The following is a 21062-nucleotide window of genomic DNA, read 5'->3' on the forward strand; positions in this document are numbered from 1 at the left end:
TCCTTGCACGGAAAGATTTGCAGTGAAACTTACTGGTCCTCCCTGTATTCCTTGTCTTTTTGCTCTTTAGTTCAACTAAGAAAGGTCTACCTTGCTTTGCTTTACTCCTCCTAGTCCCTATGTGGAGGGGGAGGTTAGTGAAACAATCTCTGTACTCATCTTTTTCACAGCTTTTCTAATGTTTCTCTATTTCTGCTGCTCTTCTGTAGCTTTTCAAGCACAGCTGGACTGCTATTGTAAGTAAAACGTGCTCTCTAAGCTCAGGCTCCTGGCCAAGCTGAGAGTTGCATGATTAGTGCACACACAGCTGCTCTAGGGCATCCAGGATTGTTATTTTAAATCCATGGGAGTCTATGACTTTTCACTCTTTGCAGTCCAAGACTCACTCTCAGTGTCCCTGAGCAAACTCAAAGAGACAGCTCAGACAGAACCCTTGCCCATCTGCAGCGATATTGTCAGAGCATTAATAGCACTGAGCTCACTGAATGCAGCACGTCACCACAAGTGCCTGCCTCGGATGGACTGCTACTGTGAGCAGTTCTATTCCTGCAAGCAGCTGTGACCAGCTCTCCGAGGCACTTCCACATTGGTGGTACCCTGCTAAATAAACAGAGTGTCTACCCCACTTCCACATCCCAACACAGCAAGAGTGGTAAAAACAGTCTCAGAGCTCAATGGAAACAACAAAGATGTAGGAGACAAAGAGGTAGGAAATCAATGAAGAAACTCAGAAAGTTTCACATTTGGGTTAGCATGAAAGGAGAAATGTGTGTGGTCACAGGATGAGATTATTGTAAGCAAGGAAAGAGATGAACAAGGAATGATCCACAGGTTTCTTTAGCAGTGAGGGTAGCTGTTTTCACTTTCCTAAAGACACTGTGCCAGTTCCACATGTTTCCTGTATATGCAACATTTAAGTGCTTCTAGTTTGGCTCTTTGCTGTGGTAGGTTGTTTGTTTGTCTGTGGTTATCAAGGTTGCTACAAGTATATTTTAAAGTTAGAAAAAACTCAAGCCCTGTGTCTGTGCAGTTAAATTAGTGCAGGAAGCCTGCTCTACATTATTCTTTGGTGACAGAGAAACCGTGGCAGCAGTGTTTTAGTAACATTTCCGCTAAAGCCTCTCTAAGCAGACATTGAGAAACTTGAGTGGTACAATGGAAGAACTTCGTAACATAAGCCATAATACTTAATCATAAGACAGCTCTTTAAGTGATTTGTTTCCCCCACCCAATGTTTTGATTCTCGTTTTGTTGGACATCCCAGTGACTTCCTACACAGTTGGCTATTCTTAGGCCTGTTGTGTGAACAGGCCACAGACACTCTCCTGTCATTCAGCTAACTAATGCCCACCCCTTCTCAATATTCCCCATTAAAGCTGACTGCTGGCTCTAACTGAGGGCTAACACTGATTATTATTCTTTGCATGGTCAGTGTTCATTAGAATGTCAGTCAGTGAAGGACCTGCAATAATAAGGTACAAAGAGCTGGTGCATTCATTGTGCCTTTGCATACAGCTGGTACTTGGTACTTCTGCTAGGGGTACAAGGGACAGACCTCTGTAGGAGAAGTCAACAAGGATCCTGAGCATGCAGCATTGTGCTTAGAAGACCATTAAGAAGGCAAGTTCAGATAAGGGAAAGCAGAAAGTGTGGGCCAAGAAGAAAGGATTATAAATCCAAGGGAAGGCACAGTAGACAGGAGGGCATTTGAGCACAAGGAAAAGGTGGAGAGAATGAGACAAAACACTCTTGGTTTTGGGAACTAACCTACTGAGAACCTGAAATGGAACCAAATGTCCCTGACTGTCTCATGCCTCTGCTGCTAGCATATGTTGGAGTACCACTGACCAATAGCAGGTACTGAGAAAGCTGGGTCTATGTGACAGGGTATGCCTCCAGGTATGGTGTATAAAGGGTAGCAATGCATGAAATTGGAGCTCACCATGCATGTGTGTGTGTGTGGGTAAAAGTATATATATATGTATGTATGTAGTATGTATGGTTTTGTTTTCCACTGCATGAATACCTAACTGACACAGGCTTTTAGTGGTTCCAGCATTTGTGAATGACAAAGCCACTTGACTTCATGGAAAATGGAAAGTAATGGCCCTGTAACATGGCTCTGGAAGACGAAATTTAGACTCACCCATGTGTATCTCTGGCTTGACTGGCAAAGATGGATCAGACTGACTGGTGGTAGTATTAAACAATGTAACCCTCCAAAGTGGAGTGATAAATAGTCAGAAGAGTCAATCCTTCCTGGACATGACTGATAAGTCTAATCACACAAAATAAAAGGGTTCCATCTCTTCTGCATCTTCTATGCCAAGCCCTAAAAAACGACCTCTTTTCCGAGTTTCCACATTACTGATGAGATGGAGAAGCATGTGCTGTGTCTGTTCTCAGTCCTGACACAAGCCAGCTGTCTGGCCAGTATTTCTGTGCAGATTGGCCATCTGGAACCAGAAGAGGAAGAGAAAGCTGTTTTGCTCACTACAGCATCATCTTGATCTCTCTCCTCTACCCAACATCTGGTTTTCATTAAATGCATGAGATCCCATGAGCTTTGAGTTGTCAATAAGTCTTGGTTGAAACTGGACAATGGATTCAAAAGTTACTGAGCATGTGGAGAAGGAGAGGATACCGGCAGACAGATGGACAGGCTAGCAGACAGATGAACATAAGGACAGTAAGATCTTCCTCAGAACCCAGGCTGAAGATAGCCATGGGAGCCCCACTTGCCTCTCTTCAGCACATTGTAACTTCTCCTGGAGCCTTCTGGAGTGCTACTAGAATTGGTGTCAACACTTTTAAGTGGATCTTTGGGAGGCACTAGCAGAGCCAAGCCCTTGGTGGGATTAAGACCAGCAGCACTTGGGGCTTGCTGCTGCTGCTGAGCTGAGGGACAGCACGGGATGCAGAGGGAAAACACAGCTCTGCTTGGTATACAGCAGCAACTCATAGAGATTTTTCCCAGGGGGAAAGTGGGTGTTCCCCTGTGTGTCCTCCTGTTGATGGTATTTTTGTGTTTCTCCTATGGTGGTCCTTAAGGTGAAATGTGTTGACCAGATGCTTTGCACTGATGCTCCATGACAACATGTGAGGCATGCAGATTGTATTGGCACAAACAGACCAATCCAGCAGTGCATTATCAATATTTAGAAATGGACCTTCCTAAATGACATTCCATTATACAAAGATAAATCCAAGAGCGTAAAGAGAGCATATTTTCATTTATTTCTTTTTTTTTTCTAACCAATAGTTCTTCTTAAAAGCATAACTAGAAGAGAATCAGCAATAACTGACAGACTTGCACTAACCTGCTCTATGTTGAAAGGGCAGTATTTTGCTTCTTAAATACATGGGCTGTCTCAAGAAGTCAAGGCAGCAATCTCTGAACAGAGCAAGTTCATGTCAGTGTCTTAAGAGGCCTTCTGGGAGTCACATAAGAGCCAGGTTGCCAAACATTTTCTGAAAACTTTTTTTCCTTCTCTGCAATCAGCTGGGGCACTGGGAATCCTCTATCTCAGCTACTTTGAGAAGAGAGAAATTTGAGCAGACCTTCCAGGGGAAAGACCAGCCCACCATGGCTCCAACAGCAATGATCTTGTCAGCTGCTTTGCATGCTCTTTGCCTCCCTAGTCTTTTCCTCATCAGTTCCACCACAAACGAATCTGTTCATTCCTCTTCCATCTCTTAGGATTTCTGCCTTATGCCTCTTTTATTTGCCCAGCAAAGCAGCAGCAGTATGGGACTTACTTCCCCAGTCCCTGACTTTGAGATGAGCCTGTAACATGGTGCTTCAACAGAGATGATGAGAGAAAAAAAAAAAGGCATAAAGGGCCAAAACTTTGGTGGTAAATGGGATTTGTGGAGAGATGATGCTGAAGATATTGAGCCTGCCAGAGGGATTTGCCTGTTCCATCTGATCATGCCAATTCACTTTAGACTTTCTGTCTATAATGTGGTTGCCAATCCAGGGACTGAAACTCCCTGTTGTGATGCCAGATGATACAAGATTGCGAAAATTTTGCTTCTTTTGCAGTAATAGCTGTACAGAGGGACCATGCTGCACAAACTGATCTCAAAAAGCCATAGTTTCTCCATAAAACAATATGCCAGGCTTTGTTTTGTACACACTGCTTCTCTGGTGGGTTTTGGCGGGCATCCACAATGAAAAACACAGACTGCACCACTGGAGGGCTCACAAACTATTTAAAGAGATGTTATCTTATCCTTGTGACTAATTCATAAGCTAAAAGATTTATACAGAGACGGGTTGTCTCTAAAATAGTCTGTTCTGTTGCAAAGTCAGTCTTGCTTCCTCTTAGACTCTGACTTTCTCTGCCTTAGTAGAGTAAACATACCAGTGTGTGCTCTCTAGAATTAAGGCCTCCTGTGTTCACAGCATTTAATTCCCTTGCCTTCCAAAGATCCATTGCTTGTATGGGAGTTGCCTGTTGGAAGGAATCCTTGGCCCATACTAAAGAAGTATTTGGAACAGTGTAAGTTGGTCAAAACCAAAACACTGCTGGGGGGAAAACTGCAGTTTAAATCACTGGCTTTCAGTGCCAATGAATGCTCTCTCAGGCAATTTAATGCAGAATAAAAGGCATCATCTGTAAGTCACTGCAGTCATACTCCTTTAGCTTAGATCTGTGCACCATCCTCAGTGTGACAAAAGTAATAACAACATCACAGTGGGCTGAGGCAGTAAAACCCAAGATAGTATGCACAATTTTCCATTAAAAAGTAATACCTAATGATATAAGGACAAAATGCAGTCTGATACTTCCAAAAACCTTTCAAACCTTTGGAGTACTTGTGGAAGGAATAGTCAGCACATGTTTTTCAGGCTCAGAAATGCTTTGCCTCTGTGTACAGTAAAGACAGATGTCGTGGAGTCACAGAGCAAGAGCTTCATTCTCCTTCGCTGTGCATGTTAGGTCACAGTTGCTTCCTGGACAAAGTTGCTGTGAGGTAATACCAACTAGCAGAAAAAAGGCTGTTTTTTGGTGGAAAGTCTGGCATAGCAGAAACAGTTTTTAACCACCCACATCAGTCTTCTGTGGTAGACATTGTGGGACTCCTTCTGGTCTGAGTTAGTGTTGAAAAAACTATTCAGGAATGCAGGAATCCTGGTGCTGTGCTCTGTGTCCACACTTTAAAAAAATTTGTTTAGAACCTGGAATAAATTCAAAGAGAATGACAAAATATGGACAGGGCTGCACCCACCCTTTATAATTAGAAATGTGTAGAGGTCAGCCTACTGAATTTAGAAAAACAGGATGATTTTTTTCCTAAGGGCTGTAATTATCTATCCGGTATTACTGATCCTCTTTCATCTCACAGAAGATCCAAAAGGTAATTTAAAAAAATTATAGCTAGAAATATTTTGTAGTGTGTTAGCGAACAGGTAGTTGACCACTGAGACAATTTAACAGAGTAGAGGTGCTCTTAGCATTACTTGTGGTGAATTTACCATAGTGAAGTCTTCTAAAACAAATAAGTCAAAACCAAATTATTTGCCTCAATGGTGTTTGCTTGAGTAGTAGGAAAAGTAATAGGCACTTTCTACTAAAGAATGATTTTGGGAAACCAGAAGAGCTATGTCATTTAGAGGCTCAACAGGAGTTTGGGGATAGCTTTGTCCCAGCAAGAGACTAAAGCAATGCAAATGTTTAGTCAGTGTTTATGTAAAAATGTAGATAACTGGTCCTTATTTATTACTGCCTCTCCCTCTTGTGCTTGTCTCTGAACTTCAGCAATTAGGCAGACTTAAACGAATGTATTAATTGCACAGAACTTATTTTTTGGGTTTTTAGAGAAGCCAAATAATTCCAAACAGTGGAATTCTGAAGTCCCACAATTTCCGTTCATCACTGTCTCAGCTCTGCCCGTAACTCCAGACAAACCATGTTTTACAGAACAAGTAAAATGGCAACAGGGAGACAGAAAATTTAGTTACCAAGTTGTAACTGGGAACACATGACACTGATGAAGTCCATGTCCATGCCTCATGTCTCCATAAAAGAGTGACACGTCATTTGTTTCTGCAAATCTTTCCCCTTCTGCCTAGTGCCCAAGCCATTAGACCATGGCTTTCCATCACCCTAAAAGTATAACTCTTATTATTACAGTAGTTTTTGTGTTTCTAAGGGCACATTAGGTAGTTTTGGTCCCTGGCCTTTCAAGGTCTTATCTTTCAAGTCATGTAACTCTGAGAAAATATTTAGTGAGATGGACTTCTTAAGATGGTGATAGAATATAACATAAATAAAACTGACATATTATTATTTGATAATAGAAACATTAGAGTCTAAGAACAGAAAATAGTACAAGAGAGGATGAGTAAACAACTCTTTTGACACTGTTCTGTCTCACCTGACACATATGTGGGAAAACGAAAGAAATCAAATTAGTTCAGTGCTGAATTGAGCTCCTTTTTTCCCCTCAGGATTATCCAAATGCCTGAGGCATGCCTCACCTATTCCCTTTGCAATCTGGCTCTCCTACAGGCTGCTTATCTCCTGGTGTGAAGCACATTGTGTCATGCTTCATGTCTTGTAGTTTACCATTACATCACCAGTGAGAGACAAATCAATCTGAAAGACATGTTCAAAGATTTTTGGTCATGACGGCTTTGATGATATAAGGGTCACCCAAGGAGCTTGTTTCCTGTTATTCTTCTATCCTTTGCAAAACTGTTTATAGTGACATCTCCTTTAAATAGCCCCAGAGGTGCCCATCACTGAACAAATGGAAAGAGTGAATCATGGGATGGTCAATGATGACTTAGGAAAAAGAGAAGGCAAGTTTAACTGAGTTCTTGTGTCAAGGAGAACTAAACCTCTTCTCTCTTTTGCAGACTGCTAGCACTCTTGTTGTAGCTGAAGCCAAATCCTCAGGAATCTACAGCTGTGTGGCATCCAATAAAGTGGGAAAATCCGAAAGAAATGTCAGTTTTATTGTAACAGGTAAGATCTACTCCTCTATAGAGTCAAACATGTTTCCTGATCTTGGAATTATAACTGTTAGATTGTGTGGCTTTTTAATATACCACTGTTTCAGAATTGCTGTAATGTATGCACTTGTAAACTCATACTCTGTTTTTGGGTGATGCTGGTAGGTTTCACAGCAGCTGGTCTGGATTTCTAGGGATGCCAGATTGTTGAATGATTCATCCCTCTCTCAAGCAACAAGCATGACAGAAATTACTCACAAATACAGCAATGAGTTGTATTCCCCATTTTGGTTCATCTCTGCAGTAATTTCATGCATGAAATTTTAGTGTATTTTCACCACCAGTAAGCCAGTTTCATGTGTGACATTGACAACATCTAGACCCTCATTCTGTTGCCCACCAGGATATCTCACAACACAGAGCCTAGAACAGTGCCAGTGTCTGCAGGCAGCATGGTGCTAGAGATGTCTGGAGTACCTCTCACAGATCTCAGTGACAATGGCAAATTATGGGTGGAAAAGTGTCAGGATACAGACTACAGAGTTTTGTTTCCTCTTCTGAGAAAGACAGCCCAGAATGTCATTTGCACCATGGCACTGAGAATTCTTATCTTGTTATCTTCATGTATGAGTGTGCTTTTTGTTATTTTTGCATTATGAGATGTGTTTGGAGTTTTCACAAACAAATGACTTAATGTTTTACTACAGGAATTACTGAAAAAAGCCCACAGTGTGGCTTTGGGAATAACTACTGCATTATTCAGCAACATAAAGTCTGCACATGCAATTACAAAGGATTTGGGTTTTGTCAAAAGTTTTGTTTTGTTTATAAAGCAGTAGTTTTATAAACTTAGGCTGTTGGCAATTTTCAGGGTATAGCATTAAAGAAACATAATTCATTCAAAAATATGAGAAAAAGGAAAAAAGCTAAAATATTTAGATGCTTTAATCCCCAAATCATAATCTCTGGGGTTTTTATGTTGTCATTCTCTTGCTTATAATTCTGGTGAGTAATTTTAGAGAAATTAATTCTATTTCTATTCTGAGAGATATCAAAAGAGAATAGACACACACTCACTAGATTTGGTAAAAAAAAAAAAAATTAAAAAGGAAAAGCTACTTTAAAAAATGTTCCCCCTCCCAAACTCTGTATTTTTTAAGTATTCTGACTAGCTGAATCATAGAATACCAAGTTGGAAGGGGCCTCAAGGAACATCTGGTCCAACCTGTCCTGGGAAAAGCACAGCATCTTGTCCAGATGGATCTTAAAAGGGTCCAGTGTTGGGGAATCTACCACTTCCCTGGGGAGATTGTTCCAATGACTGATAGTTCACATAGTGAAAAATTTCGTCTGTTGCCCAATCAGAATCTCCCCAGGAGTAACTTGTATCCATTACCCCTCATATTTTCCATGTGCCTCCCTGTAAAATAGGAGTCTCCAGCTTCTTTGTAGCCACTCTGTAAATACAGGAACATGTTGATAAAATCTCCCCTAAGCCTTTCCTCAAGGCTGAACAAACCCAGTTCTCTCAGCCTCTCCTCATACGGCAGACTTTCCAGTCCTTTGGTCTTCTTTGTGGCAGCTCTCTGGGCCCTTTCCAGACTTTCCACATCTGTTCTGTATAGAGGGGACCCAAACTGAATGCAGTATTCTGGAAATGGCCTGACAAGTTCTGAGTAGAGTGTAATGACTTCTTTATCTCAGCTGGTGATGTCCCTGCTGTTACAACCCAGCAGCCTGTTGAAATTTTACTTACCACAGCAACACCCTTTCCATTCATGCTGAGCTTGTTGTCTACCACAGGTCCCTTTCCACAAAGTTGGTCCCCAGCTGAGTATATCTGTTGACACGGATGAACTGGTTTTGTGCTTCCAGTGGAATGCCCTTTCCTCTAACTGGTAAAAGAAAAGTTAGCTTGGGTACCTTATATACAATATACAATACCTTTCACTGGCACCTCCAGGAGATTTTGTAGTCTTCCTTGAATCTGCCCAGATTCCATCTGGCTTCCATCCAGCTTGCAGTATCACTCCTGCCCACGCAGAAGAGTAGCAATGAGTAGTAGTCAGTGCTCTTGACAAGTTGTGGCATCGTCTCACCAACATTTCAGGCCTTAGCTGCCAGAAGGCAGCATAACTCCTTGTCATACCAGCAGATGGGCACTACTGCAAGCACTCATCATTTCTTTTTTAGGTATCCACTGTTGTGCTTCTCGTACAGTTTCACCTGGCAGACTTTGTTTGTGGGTGTCTACAGCTGTTAAATCTCCATGTCATAACATACTTTCACATTTAGAAAGTGCCACTTATCTATAAATACAGAAAATTGGTAAGAAGCATGAGAAGTATAAATACATAAGTGACGCATAGGCAGGTTGTTTGTTAAAGTACAGAAACAAGAAAGATGTCTCCATGTTCTATTAATGGAAGTGACAAGAACATTTGCCACCTTGAAGATGACTCTTGTCCCCACTCTCAGTTTTGCTTTCTTCCCTATCTCCACATTGTGTGTGTTTGGACAGAAAGCTGAACACCACATAGTTCTCCATAAATTAACATGCCAATGATAGTTTCATCTCTGTGTGGGTACTTCACATGAAACTTTGAGAAGTCACCGAGAATCATTCACTGAGAATGCTGCTCTTTCAATGTGCAAGATGCTGAATTTGGCCTTCTTTAACTCTTACTCCTCAGTTTTAAAAACATGAAATGGAAGATCCTGAAACCAATGAAGCTGTACTTTGATGGACTTCATTCACCGTATCCAAATCTCCCTTTCAAAGTTTTGAAGGTGGTTTCAAATATTTTAGTGCAGTGAGATGAAGGATGTAGTTTTCCTATTTAAACCCAGCATTCTGAGACCTTAAACAAGGATGGAAGGAAATACTTCTTGATAATAAAGCTGGCACGAGAACATGCCAGATGTTATTACTTCCCTTTAAAGAATCTTATATTTGCTGGTGTTCATAAAGAGGAGTGTCAGCTTTATTATGTCTTGGAATTTCTTAACATCTTGACTGGCGGTAAACATTCTTTATAAGGTAGTGGAGTTGAAATGCATTTGTCCTATCAGTTCCTGGAGCTGAGCACTTCAGCTGTGTGACATGGAAAGTCCTGATCATCCTCTGACACTCACTTGCATTGATTGAAAGCAGTGTAAACAATATTGCTGTTTGGTCCCTACAAAAATCTAGTTATGCTCACCATAATTCTCCTCCATCAGGCTGAGACCAAACTGCTGTGGCCTGTGTTTCACATCAAGAAACAAACATGTCCAGAATGTGCTGAAAAATGCACTGAGGGAGTAAAAACCTGAGAGCTTTACATGCTGATGGATGTGAACAGGACACTGAAAAGTATTTCCTTCTGATGAGTCCAAAACCAATACTTCAGGGTTTGTATGACAGCTTAGGGCTAGTTTATCTTATGTTGTTGAGTCTGCTGGCGCCATTTGAAGTCAGCCTGAGCCACACAAAAGTATCTGAAAGTAAGAGAAGTGTCTATGCAGGAGGGGATGATTCCTTGTAGGAAAAGGAACTGCTGCCCTCTGTAAAAGGGACACGCCAAAAATTACTCCAAAGAGCAGATGGAGACAAAGAATTTTCTGAATTTTCTTTCCTTGAAGGCCATATCCCTCAGCCCTTGTCCTGGGGAAGAGAAAATGCACATGCTCCAGTGAAGTGGTGGCAGTGCTGTGAAAGGTCTCTTTTTTTGTAGGCTAAAAGCATTAGGAAGGTGGTGTAAGGCAGAACATGACCCAGCAGCCCTAGTTTGGAGTTGACAAGTTCCATTCCTTCAGGGAAAGGTGAACATAAAGAAATTAGTGCCAGAGAGAACCTAGTAAGAACAAGCACTTTCATTAGTTAGTGTAAATACCATTTCTGGGCTTAAAGTGAAACCTGCCTACCTTTTCCTAGGAAGTTTGAGAGTGGTATACATGGTTCTATACACTATGCCTGAGGGTGTATGACATGAAGCTATGGGTTTTGGAGTAGCTTTCCTACGGCTTCTGTCAAATAAAGGGCATTTTTGGTTTATTGTCACTGACTTAGTTCTAAAAGGAAATCATTGTTCAAGACCCAAAAGTAGCTGTGAAACTTACATAAAAGCAATGTAGAAAGGTGGTTTCTGAAAGCTCTCCTGCTCACTGGTATGGAAGCAGTCTCTGTAACAGCACCTTTATGCCAAATTTAATTGTATTAGCACCCTTTCCTCCAGGCTGCCCCTTTCCCTATATTTTGTCTGTTTTGCTGGCACACAGCAGGCCTATGGGTGTGTTTGCAATTACAGAGGGTGAAACAGGAACAGCTCTGCCTTATCTCCCTGGTTTCCCAATGTCACTAAGCGCATTTTATTTTGAGATTCCTGATGGTGCTTGGCAAAGATAAACAAAATCTTCCATCAGGAAACCTGGGAGCTATTTCCACAGGAAGCTTCAAATCACTAAAGTAAATAAAACCCTTTTACATTATTCCCAGCCACATTATTTAGCTAGCCTGAGGCTGTAACAATTGATGAGATAGGTGTCATATATTAGGAGGCTCGTAGCCTTTAAACAAATGATTCTTTTGGAATTCTGTGCATTTTGCTTCTGTCCCTACATTTATTCAGAAAATAGTCTTCACAGAAGGCACATTGAGGAAGAGCTCCAGACCTGACAACATAAAAGTAGTTGTAATTGTGTTATTCTGTTGGCATGCTATCCTTTTAAGCTAAAAATAGTTCATTTGCCTCAGTCCCCAGGGATCTTTAGTTTCATCTTAAGAGTTTTGCTTGGCTCTTCGTAGCTTTTACTGCGTACTGGCATCTTCAAAAGGAAAAATTACCACTATTTCTAGCCAACACTATTTCTGCTTTTCCCAACACACATCAGAACAATTTGAAATGTACTGTGAGTAAGATGCAGCATCTTCTTTCTTCCAAGTACTTATCCATATTCAAAATATTTGCCATCTGATTGTTTTTAAGTGTGTCTGAATTTAATGCTTTTTAACAAAATCGTATAGGATTCACATAATCTAACTTTAATCTTACAGTTAGGTACCTAAGCCTAAGCTGATCATGTAGGATCTCTTCATAATTAAGCATGAGGGACCAGAATCTCTGGAATTTGCCCCATCTTAAAGCAATGGTTTGCACTGCCCTCTGGAGAAGACTGTGTCACCCTATGGACTGTAAACATTTGCCCACATACAGAACACAAAACATCTACATTCAAGTAGACGTCTACATTTTGGCAGCTGAGGCTAAATATGATGCATGTATAGAAGTGTTTCATCTTAATAGCACTTTCAGACAGTATGTTCTTAATTAAGATTAGAATCTGGCATCACACACTCTTACATATCAAGCAGGATCCTGATGGTTGTCACTCATAGATGAGTTCATGGAATTTGAAGTTTTTCTTATAGCTTTGTTTGCCAGAGAGAGAAAAGTGGTAACACAATGGAATGTAAGTGGAACAATTTAAGCCCCAGGCTTTAATATTCAGTCTAATATTTTAGTGTCACTGCCTCCACTAGGTTGATCTTTGGACTACACACTTGAACTACAGCTGATGACAGGCACACACTTTGCTCCCACTGCAGGGGCACAATGAGTTCAACCAGCAGAAATCAGGACTCTCCCTGGGAGGCATCTAATGTCAGGAGAAATTTCAATCCAGGACTAGCAAGAGCTCATTTACCCTCTATTTAGCTCAGGGCTAGTTGTGGAAAAGAGGATGTTAAGGGGAACAACTGATGCCAGGCTTCCAATAGGCAGAGAGCAGTGAGCAGGTTATGCTCATGGTTCCCCTGGAAGATAAGTTAGGTCAGTTTGCAATGTGAGGATTTAGGGAGAAGCTTTCTGTTGGATTGGTCAACCAATGAGAGAGGATAATGAAAAAATATGTGGGATATTATTCACTTGAGAGGTACTTTTTGCAAATTCCTGATGAAGTGACATTAAACCTGAAGCAACACCAGTAAGAATGAGCTGAATGGAAGTCAGCATTGAGTTTTTCATGATCTGAGAAACAAGAAAAGAAGGTATAATTCTCCCTTATGAAAGAAGAAGCCATTCTTAGGATTTCAAGTCAGGTTTACGGCCAAGTGCCATAGCAATTAGTTGTGAAAGAACAATTGAAAATGGCCACAGTCGATGTCACTTGACCAAGAAGAAGGAAATTACTTTATCAGAATATTGGCTACAAATAAACCAAGAGAGGTTGCATTCTAGGAGTAAAACTTGGAAGTGCTTTCTCTCAGGAACTTACTTCTACTTTCACTGAGGTCAGTGGTGTAAACGTTTTGCTGGAGGGATGAGCCCCAGGTGGAGGCAGCTGGGAGGCAGCTGACACCGCCACAGCTCTGCACCGCTCCCCAGGCGGAGGAAGTTGCAAGTGACATTACAAACAACTGCAAACAGGACATATTCAAGTAGGGCTTTCTACATTGTTGGCTAAATTACTCCTGCCTAAACCATCTGCTATGAAGTGCAAACTTAAACCATGTCTACACTTCATAAATTTTTAGTGAAATAATCCTTGGTTTCTCTCAGGTGAAAATATTTTTCACCTGTGATAATGCCAAGCCACCTAAACAAAATACCTCCATCCTAATGCTGCCCACACACAGCTGGGCACCCAGGGCAGAGAGTACTGCTTCTGCTTACCTCTTGGGTGTCTGGTAGGCTTTAAATGCAGAGAGGGTAAACACCTCTACTCCAAGGCAAATCTCAGGCATGTAATCATATATGTTGTAATTTCTCAGGACATGAAGCATCTTTAAGAAATAGACATAATTTATCTGAATACTTGTGTATCATAAGAAAACAGTATAACCAAGCAAGTGATGAAAATGCAGTATTTTTATACTGCCCTCTTGAGATTCCTTTTCTCTTATGCAGTTCACAAGCTGAAGCTGTGATCAGAATGTTTATCCTTCTTCATAGTCCCACTATGTTGTCTTTAAGTAATTCTGCTTTTGGTACCTTTCCCCAGCCTGTCATAACTTGGCATAACATTTATACAAACTCATTACTTCCAAGAGCAGCTTCCATTTACAACAACTGACGTCTGAGTCTGAGTGTATCATAGCTCCAAGAAAAATTATAAGAATAGCTGGAGCTGAGTGTATGAAAGGAAAGATTATACACCTGAGCAGGAAGACAATGACACTGACTAGTTCAAAGGCTTCTTGATAAAGGGGGAAATATATGCTGTTAATTTTGGCTCATTAGTTTCATATAAACTAAAAAGTGTTCTTGATTTTTGACAGATGTACCAAGTGGATTCCATATTAGTTTGGAAAAAATGCCCATTGAAGGAGAGAATTTGGTATTGTCCTGTTCGGCCAACAAATTCCTGTACAAAGACATTGCTTGGATTTTGCCTAGGACAATCAACAATCAAACAAAAGCGAAGAAGTCTCACAACAGGGACTACTCCATCACCCTCACTCTGACCATCAAAAACGTTTCCCTGGCACACTCAGGCACCTATGCCTGCCGAGCAAGGAACGTATACACGGGGAAAGAAGTGCTTCAAACGAAAGACGTTACAATCAGAGGTGAGCACTGCAACAAAAAGGCTGTTTACTCTCGGATCCTCAAATATAAAAGCACAAGGAATGATTGTACAACACAAAGCAATGTAAAACATTAAAGGACTCATTAAACAGTAAGAGATGTCTCATATCATCTTGATTTTTGTATTACTGTTGCTACCTTTCAAGCCCTGAGGTGGTGCTCATTTCCCCATGGGTTGGAAATAGGAGGAATAGCAAACAAAATCCTAACGCGTGAGCTTCCGGTTGAGTTCAGACGGGTGTTTTCTGCTTTGAAAAGGCACGTGGAAGCTGGGGTTTGGAAGATCCCCCGTGCTACATTTTACATGCCGTTATTTTTTCTCTTGCTGTCTCCTACTGAGCAAAAAGGAAAACTTTGGATCAATCTTTTCTTCTGCTTTGATATCAGCCTCATCAAAAGTGTCAAAGCTGAATAAACTGATTAACTTTAAAAACTGCTGTTTTCAGTCAACAATGGACATTTAATAAGCTAACTTGAATGTGCAGAATGAGCACAATTCAGTTTGAGATTGACTGGACTACATTTTTTTTATTTTAATCTGATCTTGATGGACTTATAAATATTACCTGCTGAGCAAGTTCTAATACTTATTTATTTGAAATTATTTTCTACACTAAAGTACATTAATCTTAAGAAATTATCTTCTAAAAGAAGTATGCAGGGAATAAATAAAAATGTTGATATAATGCACAGACCTATCATATCATTTATAATAATGATGATTTTACAACTGACAGACATGAACCATGTTTCTCCAAATAAATCCAGGTAGACTTCCAGTTGTTGTGTTGGTCAATTTTTAAAGTCAGTTCTGCACTAATGTAAAAACTACTGATAAAAGTGTGAGTGTTGCTTCTGGCCTGAAGATTCAGGAGTTTGTAATGTTGTAATTATTTTATTAAATGAGGAATGTTACACTAACATGACTGACAAGGTTTTAGCCAGCACGGTTAGTTAATACATTTTTAAAATACAAATTCAAAATTGAAGCCATTAAAAATATTCATTGCTTTTGATATGCAAATGACAATTGGATTTATTATGGGGATTAAGAACCAGCAAAACTGCTGAAGGACAATTAAGGGCAGCCTAAGAATTCTTTGTGAGCATTTCCCCTTTTCCTTTGTTATGATTTTGCTATGAGATGTTTCTGTGTGCTATAAATTCTGTGTAAGGAAAAAATTACTATTTTTAATAGATCTGATAACTTTATTTTTTTACAATTACATAGCTTTTATTATTTTTGGTTACATTTATGATTGATCATTAATATAGCATTTACATAAGCCATAACAAAACAGATCACAATGACCAAAATAGCTATAGCAAAGGAACAAAGTGGCTGTGTTTTTAAAATAGAGGGTGACAACATGACAGTTTCTTGTGCTTGGGAACTCACCAGACTATTTCCTCCTTTAGGTATCGAGACCCTGTCCCACGGCTAAACTTGCCTTTCACGTGGGAATTGCTTTTGTCAAGTGTGAAAGGGTAAACAATAGCATTTCCCCATAATGCCAGTTTCATGGAGCCTAAAATGCTTAGAAAACAATTGATAACCTGGAAGTTGTCAGAGTAAAGAAAAGAATAATCATTTATATCTTGAAATGTCACCTATAGCCTGGTTGTATACAGTAACTCTTTTGTTCATTATTAGCATGATGGCTTCCAGAAACAATGTGTTCTTGCAAAGGGATCAGGCTCTCTTTTTTTCCTAAAACATGCCTAAAATGCAAGTGGAGTAGTTGGTGACTGCTTAAAAATGGAGCAAACTCACTCTTTAGCATTTGCAATTCTTCAGAAGAACTACAATACAGAATCCCCTTTTTTCCTAGGGTATTTTGTGGAAAGACATTTGATGGTGAGGTGGGCGGTGATGACAGGACATTATGAATTTTCCATGGCCTTGGGAGCCGAAGCACGATGATTTGTAGCAGCCAGTTGCCAGGCAATATGAGTTTGGGTCAAAAAAAAAAAAAAAAAAAAAAAAAAAAAAAGGAGATGTGGTAATTAGACTGTTCTATGAAGTTGCTGTGCATTGCAATGATGTATGTCACTGCCGACTGGAGGTCCCACCAGCCTGGGCTTGACCAGCACTTAGAGGGCCACGCTGTGCAAGGATGTCCTAACATCCCAATGTGGCTCTCCGTGTTGGATGCCAAAGAGAAAGCTCACTGGAAACCTTTGAGGAAAGCAGTTCTTGGTGGCAGGATGAAAACTACTGATGTCACTTTTGTTGTCCTTGGATGACTGGAGAATCTCATGGGTTTGGGGAGCTTCTCTGCCTTCTGTTGTGTAATATATTATTTAGGGAGAAAGGTGTGAATTATATTTCTTCTTTTTCCTTTTTTAAGTGTTTAAAATAAAGCTTGTATTTATATTTTTGTACTGATTAATAAAAAATAAGTGAACAGACAACATAATCCTAACAAAGGGTAAAAATGGATGGAATGCAAATGTAAACCCAAAAATTAACCAATTGTAATTTTTTCCCTTTGTTTGCTTTTAAAATCTCCCCTCCCTAACACCCCAGGTCAGACAAGTACTCTGGTACCAGTGTCCTCTTCTCCCCTCTGCGACTCCCCTGTCACTCCCCTGGACCAAATTCTGCCTACAATGAAGTTCCTCAGAGTAACTGAGAGCAGAGCTTGGCCAGCAAGGCAGCATTTGTTGGCAAGCAGGAAGGCTGGGGTCAGGTCTGGGAGCTGCCCTGGGAGCTGAGCCCCACACTGTGCTGGTGGCCAGGCTAGGCCCTCAGCTTTGGAGTGAGCAGAGTAGGACACTGGAAACTAACCCCCTTGGCTTCACTGCAAAAATGAATGGGAGAAAACAGGTGGTTTGCAAAAGAGAATAATCCTCAGGTTGACCAAGTCCTTGAAAAATCAGCTGATTGTAGCAGAGAAATTATTGAAAGTATGTGAATGATGGCTTAAGTTTTAAGCAAAAGGTTTTTCTTAATATGAAATCCCATCTTTAGTGTATGGCTATAAACAAATTAAAATTAATCACAACTCACAGAACGTGTGATTTGCCTTTGTTGTGTCATCTTGTCTGCCTTCATTTTGGATGTCTGGGCTGGGGTGTCTGTCAGGGACTGCTGAGAAATGTCAAGTTCTTCTCAGCACATGTATGTGGACACACCTCAGACTGTGCCTGTTCATAGTGTTGTGAAAATCGAGAACTGAACAAAAATTGAGGCGAGGTATCAAGGAGAAGAGGGCAGTGTTCTTGGCTGCAAGGCAAATAGAGTTGACTATGCCATGGTGTAGGTATGTGATGAAGAATTTACAGTGCCTCTCATAAGCAATGCTGTTTGGGAAGAGAGAACAAATTGTTTACCAGGCTGTAAACAACAAATATCACTGCCTGTGAAAATTACTGGCTTGCAGCTCAGAAAAGCCCAAAAACCATAGTCATTGCACAGTCATGACTATGTTGGAATTAATTTCAAGGGGTAAGGGTATTGCAAAGATAGCCCACTTTAAAGGTGTTTTTAGTGCTGTGGGGCTCATGAACACTGAAAAAGTTGGTGGTACATAGGGTTTTAATATTTCTGGAGAGTTTTTATTTATGGCTGGTAACAGAATAATTATGAAGATGGAGATGTCTGTTGGCTAGTTTTTCTGTAAGGATAAAGAATAATCTCCCAAACACAGAATATCAGAAATTCAGCTGATACTGAACTTGGTTTACAGGCATCTGTTGCAGCTTGAAAGAAAATACTTGGAAATAGTTGATTTCTGCTTTTTTTTGTTTTGTTTCATATTTGTAATCTGTGTACCATGTTAGTAATTGCTGATTCTGGCAGTGTTCTTGAAGGGAAATATTGAAAATAATTAGGTAATCTGAGGGAGTCTGCAGAGTATTTCCTCCTGTGACACTGCTCAGGAGCTCCCTGAATTCTCTGTGACTGCTTTAAATGGACCAAAATATCAAAAATAATTATGCGAGAGTTACAAACGTGAATGAAAGATGTTGACATATAATGTGCATAAACGTTGTAAGTATCTGGACCTTTGTTAGAACAGCCTTGGGCACTGTATGAAATGAGGGAAGGAGTGGTAAAGGGTTGAAATGATTATGAGATTGTTTTGTTTCTTTCAGAGATGACTTTAACATGATATTTGTAGTGTGTTTTTGAAATGCTGTGGTGTGGTTTGGCCAGGCCTGGTTATGTTCAGCCAAATATGTGAAACACAGAAGTGAAATAATTTATGAAGACTTTGTCCAATGCTTCTGTGCTCATGGTTACTGGTTTTTGATTATGTGAGATTACTGAACATGATTTGTAACTGTACTCTTTAAATGAAGTGAATTATCAAAGGCATATTAATGGATATCACGGTGTCTGGAGCTGCAAAGTGCTATCAGCAACACAGAGATACTCTGCTACAAGGGTGTTCTGATGATTCTTCAAATCTTTGCTGTCACAGTTTGTTTCTTTTGATGATGAAACACTGAGCTTTCATAGAAAGTCATTGCTTTCGATATAAACAATTGCGGTTGGTCATGGAATTGAGAAAACCTTTTGAACACTGTCATCACTGGGCGTTCATTGGTCACCATAGCATGCTACTGCTGACTAATGGGAGTTCCCTGCACACACCAAACCCTCCTGAGCTAAGTAGAACAGTAAATAAAATCAATGAAAAATGAGCTTGGTAGAAGAGCCATAGCAATCTCTAACACCAGTAAAATGAGTGTAGGGGAGATAATTAAATCCCCACCATTACAAGAATGTAAAACAAAGGTGTTGTTTTGTCTTATAGCTCAAGAGGCACCAGCCCTGCTGCGGCAGCTTGCGGATCAGACAGTGAACGCCAGTAACTCTGCCATGTTGGAGTGCCAGGCTCGTGGTATTCCTGAGCCCCAGATATCCTGGTTTAAAAACCATGAGGAAATACAGCAAGAACCAGGTGAGAGCTTTGTGTACTCACCTGCCTCTTCAGCAGGCTTTTCATTTACCCATCTGCCTTAGGTAGCCATTTGCAGAGTCATTGGTCCCAGCACCTAGATGTAAGGAAGGCAGGCAGCAACCCAGGTGCTCCAGATAATTCTGTCTCACTCCAAAACATGAGCCAGGCTGGAGATTTAGACAGAACGGGTCTTTATGGAGTCAGTGAAATATTTTTCTTCTTAAAAGAGTCATCCCCAGAGAAACATATTTCCCTCCATTTGTTATAGAGGGAGCCCAAGGATCACGTGTCTTGGCCAGCAGATATGGAAGTACCAGCAGGAGTCTGTGGTCAGGCACTCAAAGTCTGTTCATGAGTCAAAAACTATCCAGGAGACTAAATCCATGTCTGGGGTGTCCAAAATCCAAATGCATATACTGGCGGCAGAGGAATCCAGGTCTCATGCAACAGAAAGGAACAGCTTCCCAGGTGGCATGTTGCAAGAACAGGAAAACTTTGGGAGCTGTTTGCTGATGTTTCTGGAATGTGGCTTCAAAGACCAGCTAAGGCAATATGTCCAGCTGCTAGCACCATAGTCATGGAAGTGTTCCTTGGATATTTCAAATAGAAATAATTGATGGAGGAAAAGGCAAAATTTTCTCATGGCAATTAATGCACATTTGGTTCAGAAGCACACACTGAGATAGTGTTAAAACACTCAGCAAAGATGTTCAAGGAGGTCTGGTCCATAGGAACTCGAATTTAAGATGTAGTCTTCTACAAAACATTTTAGAAAGTTTGTAGCTATGGTTGTGTCCTGAATTATTGGGAATTACTATAGCATGAATAAAAGCAACTGGAAAAAATTCTGAGGATTTCTCCAACTGAGTTATAAGCCTGTGCAGACTTGCAGCCCAAGCACTAAGCTTAATCTAGAGACAGATTCCATAAAGATTTGCAGTTGATCACATTGCTGTAGTGTGCATTAATAGCACTATCTTCCAAAATGAATGTTACGTGCCTAACTTGGGTGTAATGCAACAGATACAACTGGGACCCAGGGAGATGTCTTCAGAGGGTAGGTCAGAGCACTTCAGTTAGGTGTCTGAAATAGATGATGGGAATACATTTTGATGGGACTGTGGTTCTGATGGAGCCAAACAAAAGTATGTACTTGACTACACATTTCCTTTCTAGAAGGTGCCTCAGCAGCAGTCCTGAGGCCAAATCTGCTCCCTGCCTCTTCCTTGCTTCTTGGAATATTGTTGAGGCTGTCTTCTGGGTTGACCTATCTGGAATAAACAAGGTGTTTAAAACTTCAGGTGACTCCTATGCTTTAGGATACACCTCATGGGCATTCTCTTTGCACTATCTGGAGCCCCTTTGCAAAGGAGCCCATTGTTCCATGCCGCATGGGCAGGTGAGATTTGGAGCAAGTCTGCTCCCATAGGGACAGTCTGAATGGTTTTTGGAAGGGCTCTAAGCTTGAGCTGCTTCTGGGACAGACCTGGGCCTGTAAGTGCAGTAATCAGAGTGTCATTTTTCCAAAAGCTTCAGACATGCTAAAGGGCTCACCTGAAAGCATAGGCACAGTGCTATCAACATAAACAGTACCAAGTACTTCCAGGATCATTTCCT

The 21062-nt window shown here is 40.7% G+C and overlaps 1 protein-coding gene across 1 annotated transcript in view; it reads left to right on the forward strand.

The window, feature by feature from the left end:
• The window catches only part of FLT1 (fms related receptor tyrosine kinase 1), a 116950-nt gene that overhangs the window by 53535 nt on the left and 42353 nt on the right, over positions 1–21062 (forward strand). Inside the window, exons 12-14 of the mRNA XM_021541982.4 lie at positions 6869–6977; positions 14223–14513; positions 19299–19445. Of these exons, the coding sequence (XP_021397657.3) occupies positions 6869–6977; positions 14223–14513; positions 19299–19445 (547 nt within the window). The remainder of the gene's footprint in view (positions 1–6868; positions 6978–14222; positions 14514–19298; positions 19446–21062) is intronic.

This window comes from Lonchura striata, chromosome 1 (genome assembly GCF_050655825.1).
Source record: "Lonchura striata isolate lonStrDom1 chromosome 1, ASM5065582v1, whole genome shotgun sequence".
Lineage (NCBI taxonomy): Eukaryota > Metazoa > Chordata > Aves > Passeriformes > Estrildidae > Lonchura > Lonchura striata.